This window comes from Sesamum indicum, linkage group LG4 (genome assembly GCF_026168435.1).
Source record: "Sesamum indicum cultivar Baizhima isolate 11 linkage group LG4, ASM2616843v1, whole genome shotgun sequence".
Lineage (NCBI taxonomy): Eukaryota > Viridiplantae > Streptophyta > Magnoliopsida > Lamiales > Pedaliaceae > Sesamum > Sesamum indicum.
The window spans coordinates 7,594,997-7,604,796 of record NC_142660.1 but is presented as its reverse complement, the minus strand read 5'-3'; the positions used below and the strand labels follow the sequence as shown (position 1 = coordinate 7,604,796).

The window sequence follows — 9,800 nt, the reverse complement described above, 5'->3', positions numbered from 1 at the left end:
CTCACGAGTCAGTTCAGTCAGTCGACTACCTTGCCAATTGACCCACTAAAACTACATAGACGACCTAGGTCTCCTGCCGACGAGACATGGCTGCAGTACTTGTGCAAGTCTCTATAAAACCCTCGATACGCTGCTTAAGTTCCTCGACTTGAAACGTTTTGAATCGATCCTCAAGAATTAATTTCATGGCTGCCAAGCTTATGCGCAGCGCAACTCTAAGGGTCTAACCTTTTGGTCTGTGGGCATTTCATTATGGCATTGAAAATCCATTCAATATCAGTGGTAAGCACAACGAAACACACAGCCAACTTGATGAATTCTCACCGTATGCATCAATTTAATATTATTTGATAAAGATTGATTAATGGTAAATAGTAAGATAATTTCTAAAAACCCGAAAATAAGTCGCCCCTCAAATATAATTTTTTAATTTTTTTTTCTTTTTGGTTTGGAAAAATGAATTTTTCGAGGGAAAAAAAAAACTAAATAGAGAGCTAGTCATGAGCCATAGATTTTGTTCGGCTTGGTGGCTCACAAGCTAGGCGAGAGGCCTAGTGCCCCTTTGCCCAATTGACATCAAGTCAACGCCTAATTGGCGCCAAATCAGCGCTTAGTCAGCCATCATGGGACCCGCGCCTAGTTGGCCCAGCGCCAGCAACTAGCCAGCTCATTTTCGGCATCAACGACGCTTTTTCCAAATAATGTGTGTTTTTTGACGAAAACTTCAAAAATTCATATCTCATTTATTTTAAATCCGTTTTTCATGATTCACAGCCTGTCGCGGACCTCTTTTGATGCTCTACAACATAGCATAAAAGTATTTAATAAAAACATTGAAATCAGATCTGATTTTCTAATCAAGAAAAATAGATTTAAAACTAGAGTTTGATTTTACTCACAAATCACTCATCCAATTTTCACCAAATTTTAACCACATAATCTACACATTAAAATCTGCATATGGTGAAAAATCAACAAAAAATCCTATGCTTTCATTATTAAAATGAATTTTGCAAAAAATTCTATCATAAAAATTTTCGTGATCAATGAGGCAATTCTAGCGAGACTAAGCCATAACTGCTCTGATACCACTATTGAAAAATAACAATGGGTAATCCATGAAATAAACGATTTCGCATATCATAAATAATATATATGCATGTTAATTAATCAATCAACGCATTGGCACATAATTGTGGATCGAATTGACCTTTAGCAGCGAAAGTATGCCAAACCACGTATCCAGATCTAGCTCATCTATAAACCCATACCTTGATTGGATCACGAACACATTAATTCTCTTGTTGTCTTAAAGATCATTCCACAAACATCCCCAAGATTACCCTACAATTGATCTTACTCCAAATCTTGTACAAACCACGAACATATCTTACTCGCCATGGTAAATTATTACTAGAGTAACCTACTCGTCTACATACCTCAAATCCAAGAACTCTATTGTGATACTCCAAGGAAGAACATAGAGAAATATATATAGAGGGTATTTGCAAAGAGTGTTATAATTAATTCATTTGTATCACACTTGTATTTCTGTGTATCTATGATCACAACTATGTATCTTATTTCTCACCCCTATTTCTAAGAGGAGCCCATATGCTAATATATAAATAGAAGACCACAAATTTTATTTCAAATAGGGTCTATCTCATAGGAGTCCTTATCCCAATATGTATTTGGGAGACTCAAACTCTATTTCAAATATGAATACATATTGGATCACGAACTCACAAATCCAACCTAATATTCAACAAAAATTATTCGGTATAACTTTTTCTTATTTGATGTAGAAGAATACTTAATTTATTGTTCAGTAAAATAAGTAAAATCTAAAATCCCTAACTATTTATGTTTACATGGAGAAATGACAGATAACTTACATAGTAAATAATTTATACATACAATACAAAATAAATTATAGTCAAATAAATATTTATACATACAATACAAAATAAATTATAGTCAAATAAATATTTATACATACAATACAAAATAAATTATAGTCAAATAAATATTTATACACGTCGAAACTGCATGACCATTGTCAACACTCGGCTTCATAACATGATCTAAACCGCTTAAGATGTACATTTCCCTTCTTTGTCCATCGCTGAGACTGACCTACGCCAAACGCAAGTAAGAACAACTTTTTTGGATTTAAAGTGAAAGATAGAGCAAAAGGAGGAGGAGGAGAAACAATATACAAGTTGGTAACTAAATGTGCTATGCTATTATTAACAAGTTAAGAAACAAAACTGATCGTCGCTTCGTTTCGGAAAAAGAAGAAAAGAAAAAAAACTGATCCTTGCTTCTGCATAGGATGACTTCTACTGGTAAAAGGACAAAAAGAACATAGTCATCCAAGAAATGATAATGCAAAAGAAACCAGATGAAAAAACTAAACAGCGTTAAACATCGGAGTCACCGAAGTCGATACCCAATAACTCTAAGTTTTGAGCAGTAAGATTTATATGAGGATCTAATTCATCCCATTCCAAATGAATATCCGTCGTATCGATAGTGACTCTGCACGGTACCACATTCTCGTCACCAATCACGAGAGAACAATTTCTATAGAGACCTTCTCTCGGTGGAAGATTCAACAAACAAGACCTCGAAGCTGATAGCCTTTTTCTATCTCTAAAAAACTTTTCTTTCTTGTCCTTAACCATTAGTATCAGGCGATGGTGGCGTCCCAACAGCTCTGACACATATTTCATGTCTCCATTGGCAAGTGCATAACGAACACGAGTTGATGATACTTGCCCTTGCTCCTTTGAATTGCTAGAAGCTGTGGTTACAAACTCTTGGTTCTTATCCATGACAGAATTTATTATACAAGCCTTCATGCCATACTCTTCGCACAGTCGCATCAGATCAGATACATCACCAGCAGCTTTATATCCAAACCTGTAGTTTTGACCTGCCATATTTTCAAACAAGCTTACTAGTTATTTCTTGGACATTAATAAAATTAATAAATACTAAAGATCAACAAGGCAAATCTTACCTGCCACAACACCACGAACTCCAAGCTCCTCTGACAACTTCTCAACAAATTGCTTAGGAGTGAGATGTCGAACTTTTGAAAACTCAACATGGAATTCCTTAGGTACAACATTACCACACAATGGAGCCCATAAGGAGAGGATCCGCTTCCGATCACATTTAGGAACTATAGGAGCCCTGTGTAAGAGTATGCATAGAAGACGTCAAAAAGTATACTCTCCTTCCCACTTCTTCACAGGCTAATGCTGGTTAAATAATAGTGATAATTATATCTACACCCCCTAATCAATGGTCTGTTTAGACAAACCGCCCCTGCCTTTTGTATAATTACAGAAACCACCCATGACACCGTGACAAATAAAAATTGAGCAAATTTCACATGTTTTGCATAAAAACTCAAATAGTCCATTCTGGTGTTTTCATCACCCTTTTCTTATCTAAGAAGAGTTTCACCATTGTATATGACGAACATATGATGCAGCTGAACTTACACCAATCCACTAGCAAAACCCATAAACATGCAGCTGTCTTTCAGAGTTTGTGCAAAAAAGGTCCAAATTAAACAATCATCATGCCAGTCATCCACTCTTTTCAGCCTTTAGTCAGAATCAGATCCTATTCCTTGTTATGCTCTTTCCTTTGCTATGATATTAAGTCCGGCAACCTCCCCTATATCCCTTTTCTTTTTGTCTCAAATTCCCTCATCTCAAATTCAGCTAATGCTGCTCTAACAGATGCTAAACTATCAAACTGAACTTTGAGCGATAAAATGAAAAACATTCCTAGGCATCATTGCAAGTGATTCTTCCGGAAGACCTCCGCGTAGGTCTTTCAGATCTATCCAACTCGAATATGCCATAAGTGCAGTCTGTAACTTGCTTGTGCTAATGGAGATCCTGGAATGGGATGGGCAGCAGTCCTCCTTGAGGAAAGAAGCTCTTAATTCCAAGTCAAGGAAGGGGAATCTAGGTTCTGGAGCCAAGGCTTTAACTTTGTTCAATTTCTCTTCAAATGTGTCATTTTCATGTTGAGAACACTATACTGAGTAGAGTTACAGAACATACTAGGTGAAGACGCTTTAGGAGTTGGAACACTAAAGGCCCCATCTTCAACAGTCGGTGAAATTACCCCACTAGCCATATGATTTTCAATAAACAACACAAATTAGTTCTGAACATCATAAACTGTTTTTTAAGAGAACAGATTTAAATCAGGATATCTAAGTCTAGCAGCCAATGCAAGGGCAAAATTCAAGAGTCCCTAACTTCACTGCATAGTTGTGAATTATCAATAGCTATCTTATTTAAGTTAGCCTACGAGCAAGTTTCAAATTTACACCAGTAAAGAACCTGTACAACGAGATCACTAATTTCAAATATAAAATTCATGGCTATCTGTATTCACTGTAAAATAAATCCCGCAAACACCTCAATAAGTTATTTCTTTTGGAAACCTTTAATCTATAATCTGTTAACCATCATTTTTGAGGCTTCGGTTTCAAGCAAGTTACAAAAGCACTTCAAGCTTCTAACGAGAATTATTACTTGGAATATGCCTCAAATTTTCAATAACCACAGTGGAAAATATTAATGAAAATAGCTTGTTCTATACCATAAGATTTTATGTACTGTGGGAGGACCCATATATTCTGTACTTCAGGCTCTAACTTTCATAAGAGATGTTTAATGAAGCAGAATAGTATTGATTTAATCATATCAAAATTGGGTCAATAAAGAAAGAAACAATGGATGAAAAGGATTGACAGACCAATCAGGGACAAGAACCAATCCAATTCCAGGATGACTGATGCAGAAATTTCTATTGACCAAAAATTAGCTTGTATGCAGATTACAGTAGTGCAAAATGGTTTTTTATGCAGTAGCATGGATTTTTAATGGATAATTTAGATACTTTTTCACTAAATTTCTGAAATCTTTTTGAAATTATATTCATTCATGAATGCTTGGTCTACCTATTTCTGTTCCCTTTCTGCTTGATATTTCAGTTAAACCTTTATAGTAGTAGTATGCATAGAAAAAGCTTTATTAAACATTCTTACGGGACAATGTCTATTCTATTCTAGCAAAATTCCATAAAGGTTATCTCCATAAGTGAGCAACAAAGACTTTACTCCCTCTAATTATGACAAAAAGAAATCATAAAACATCAATCACTTTGTTCTAAACTTTGATATTCATGTATTTCATATATTCAACTTTTCAGTGTAATTCTTTTTTCTACAATTTCTACTGCAACTGATAGGGTTAATCATGATCAGTTGTTCTTCCCTTGGCAACCTAGCTTTGGTATTCATTGAAGTAAATATGACCTTGCATTTTCATCTGTGTCATCATATCATTTTCCAAGTTCCCTTACAAAGTGAAGCAAGTAACTCCACTTGTAAGCCATCTTTTACCAGTCCTCCTCTTCTATATATACAGTCAAGTATAGCTTGCTTCTGTAAGTCTAGGCTGGTGCACTTCTTGTTTGCATACCAGGTAGTCAGTGTGTTACTAAGGACATTAATGTCCCAAACAATCAGCAGGCACTGTTCAATGCTCCTAAGCCCGGAAAGTTGCCCGCTAGACAACCTTGAGTTGTTTTTTATTTCAGCACTGCATGATCCTCTTTAACTTTCATGAACGTATTTGTAAAAATTGATCTGCTGACAACTAGTACAGTTGAAAAACTTTACTGCCAATAGAAAAGAATTTGACCCCTGTCTCAAGATTGTATCATGTATATCGTTACAACTGATCATGAGTAGGACAGGTTCACAGACCATTCTGTTTGCCCAGTTGTGTGAAAATACACACTTTGTCAATGGAGAAACTGAAGATAATAGGAACATATAGGCCAAATGTTGCTTTATTTGCTACTAAATATTCTATTTTGCATTAGATGAAAGACAGAGCTGTGAAGACGAGGGTACTCCATACCTAGGTTCCCACCCAAGTATCTCTGCCATACCGACAAAAGATAACAGAAATGGAACTCCTATCTTTGCTGCTTGGATTACAAGTTCCCGATGACCAATGTGAAGGGCATCAAACTTTCCCAGTGCTACTACCCCTCCTGTGATATAGGATAACCAAGAAAGGTCAGAAATCAATGATAAATTGAGACATAGAACTATCTATATAACATGAATTAGTCTAATATGATTTCCAAGAGAACTAAAATACAGGGAAAAGATGTATATTTGTTTGATATACAAAGACAAAGCATCAGTTACTCTGCAATATCAGTCGCAGTATTCGTAAAATTTATACTCAAATCCAGAAAACGGGCTTGCAGTCAGATCTTACAATGGGTTTTTGAGGGAAATCTCGTCCATCACGACTCACGTCATGGATGAGAAAAAATACAGACATACATGTATATAAACACACACATAATAAATGTTCAATCTTTGAAAAGCAAGGACAAAGAAAACAAGATAGGATATATTTATAAGTCATAAACACAATCAATACAAGAGAGCCTCCAATTGTTAAGCTACCTTGAAACTCATATTCAAACAAGTAGATTTGAATAGAACTCATCACTCAAATGGTTAAGTCCTTATCCAGGTCAAATGAGAAAGAGCCTATGTGATGATACATTAGCACAAGAAAATAAGAAAGTCTCTACACAGCCACAAATTACGAAAACTGTTTACACATAATTTCATGCATATAACTCAATAAATCATATTTCCAAATGCTGAAAATGGTGTTCACCACATACCTAGAAAACAACTTTACTCAATTGATCTCATGCAAACAATGTAAAAAAGGTCATGCTGGCAACACTAGATTGGAGCTATGAACACATTGCTATGTTTGGTGTTTGAATCTTGAAATTTACTGAAGAAAACAATTAAGAGAAATGTTCAATTCTTTGCCCGCTTTGTTAATAAAAAACACCTGCTAAACATTTCGCAGATACAGTCAGTAGATTTCATTTATTTTTCCAATGTTCAATGTTCAAATGTTTTTGCTAGTGAAAAAATGTATCAGATTTGATTCTCACTGACTTTGCTTTTCCTATTCATTCTCTTTCACAAAACGCCAGATCCAAGAAGAGTTATCTAGGCAATTTGTAGAGCATGTGGTAGGAAAATACCAGGTCTTGGCAAACATAACAAACTCCGGAGGGCAATATAACATTAAACAACTAGTATCTTAAACAGCTTGACGCTGAAGTTGATGGGGGAGAACAAAGTCATTGAAATGCCGAATTTTGTAATCATCAGAGCTGTTACCAAAAATGAAGTGACAAAACAACCATCTCAGTAAATAGGGATATTCTACCACAAATGCACCAAAAAAGATATAATCCTTCTTGGATTAGATAATCACCTAAAGCCAGAAAATGAAAAATAGTTCTAACGGTTAACCGTTATCAGTGGTCTTACATTATAATTTTACGCCTGAGAAAGCAAACAAATTAAATCAAAATGTGGTAAGAGTTAAATTGTATAGTACATAACAATCATAAACACAAGTGTGTATAACAGCTGAGAAGTGTAAAAGTAAAACTACAAAATAGGTATGACGAACCAACCTGCCACCGAGGACAGTCCTTCAGATGGAGGATGCCAACCATTTTCAACTGGGCTATTCACAGTGAAAAACAGACAACATACTAATAAGACCGAGAAACACTTGAGAACCAGAAAAACAACGTGAAACAAACAAAAGTAGTGCAAAACAAATCCGATTGTGATTTCTCACCAAGCTAGTTAAGAGAAACATAATGACATGCAGAACCATTTTCCCACTTTATACTGAAAATTAAGTCTAACTTGCCCGGTAGTTTGGTCATGATAGGGCCCATTAGATGCCACCTACCCAAGTGTGTTTGTGAGCTCCTAGATTATAGATGATGATAACATAATGTAAACAGTCACTTCGGCACTACTCCAAGCGGATGGCATGAAATTTCCCCAAATTGCCGGAAGCATTTTATGTTGCGCATCTGAAGTAAATTTATGGAGCCAGATTCTTAATTGAAGGAGTCTATTCCCAATAATCTCAACACCTCAGCACCAAATACAAACAACAAAGAAGAATTAATTAATTACCTCAAAGACCCCGAGAGAACAGGAGCCGCAGAGGTGTCTTGCCGGCAATTTTCGTTATTAACGAATGAGACTCCAGTTATGTCGTCGTTATCATTGGCAACAGGCGAAGAAGAAGATGAACACGAAGAACTGGTGCCCAATAACTGGAATCTCGAGAACCTTTTCGAGGAAGGTGTGCACCTAAAACAGAAAGGGAATCTACGAGGCGGCGGCGGCCCGGCTGGAGCTTTATCGTAATATAACCAACAATGCTTGTTGCCGTTGAAACTGCAAATCCCTAATTGGCAAGGGTTGTACTCTCGCAACTGCTGTGAAATGCGATGGCCACTGATCATCATTCTCGAATGGGTCAATCAATTGACACAATAAAGGAGCAGTTTGTTATACAAGGAGTCCTATATGTTTAGAGACCTTCCCCGAAAAGCCCATTGTTGTTTCGTAGCCTACTGCAGGAGGTTTTACAGATGGGCGAAACGAAGATCATTCACCCATTGCTGTTTGTTATATACATGTGAACACAAATTATACCCGTTCACAACATAAAGAAAATTATCTCAAATAAAAATATGTAAGTCAATGCTAAAAAATAGTTATAATAATCTCATTCTTCTCTTCACAAATAAAAAAGCCTATAATTTAAAGTTAAAATCTCCATTCAGATTTGCTTCAAATTCAAATTTGATTATTTATAGTATTAATTCAGAGACCTACCGTGAAATTTCGCATTATATGCTATAATCTTAATTTTAACTTCCAACTTCCAAGATTTGGAGGTTGATTTGTCTTTTGAATCGCTTTAAAAATTAAATATGGATATCTATAATATTAATGTAGGAGCCCGCGTATGTAATCTCAAATCAAAAGTATAATTTGTAGCTCACCTTTGGGAATGTTTCGATCTCCACCTCGTTCAATTTTGTAGAAAAGAAATCTCTTGACCTTCTTCTCCAGCTTTACTTTTTGTTCTTTTTGTTTGTGTTGGAGGAATTTCAAAAATTCTTTTATGTAGCACCCTCTAACGACATTACAATCATATCCCCTAAATATCATAGTTAAAGATTATCAATGGGTATTCACATAATAATTATATTCAATTTTTCGTTGCTCCCTCTTTTGCACATATCACCATTTTTATAAGGACAAAATGCATAAAATTCCCATGTATTTTAAAAAGTTTGCAAAAAAAACTCTCATGTTATGAAATAGGCTAAAAGCTCCCCTGTCTTTTGTAAAACTCGGCTCAACCTCTCCACTAAATCCAACTAATGGTGTTAATTTTTTAGAAAATAACCGTTATACTCTTATTTAATATATATTATTTCTTATTTTAGTGACCGTTGGATCTTTTTTTAATCAAATATTGATCGTTAAATCTAATCAATTATCTCAACCGTTAGATTTTGAAAAAAAAAAGGTATAGATTCAACAAATTATTGAACTTATATTATACATAAATAATTTAAAACTTTAAAAATATATTATTATTATATATTAAAAAAAATAACTACCCCACCCAACCCCCTTATCCCCCGCTGCCTCCCACCACCATCTCATTGCGACGACATAATTTATTAAAATTGCCGTATCTCTGTAATTTTTTTACGAAATTGAGTGATGTCGGTCTCGTTAGAATTGTCTTAAAAAGACTTGTCTGATGGTGGTGGTCTGAGATCGAGATTCGATCGGACGGAGACGAATTGATGAC

The 9,800-nt window shown here is 35.4% G+C and overlaps 1 protein-coding gene across 1 annotated transcript; it reads right to left on the bottom strand.

Annotated features, from left to right (window-relative positions):
- Positions 1-2,219: 2,219 nt before the first annotated feature.
- LOC105159794 (FAD synthetase 1, chloroplastic) lies at positions 2,220-8,631 on the bottom strand. Its single transcript, XM_011076984.3, has 5 exons — positions 8,096-8,631; positions 7,576-7,628; positions 5,967-6,102; positions 3,029-3,204; positions 2,220-2,941 (listed from the first exon to the last, which is right to left on the bottom strand). The coding sequence occupies exons 1-5, from the start codon at positions 8,431-8,433 to the stop codon at positions 2,427-2,429; spliced, it is 1,218 nt and encodes a 405-aa protein (XP_011075286.1). The 5' UTR covers positions 8,434-8,631; the 3' UTR covers positions 2,220-2,426.
- Positions 8,632-9,800: the final 1,169 nt, after the last annotated feature.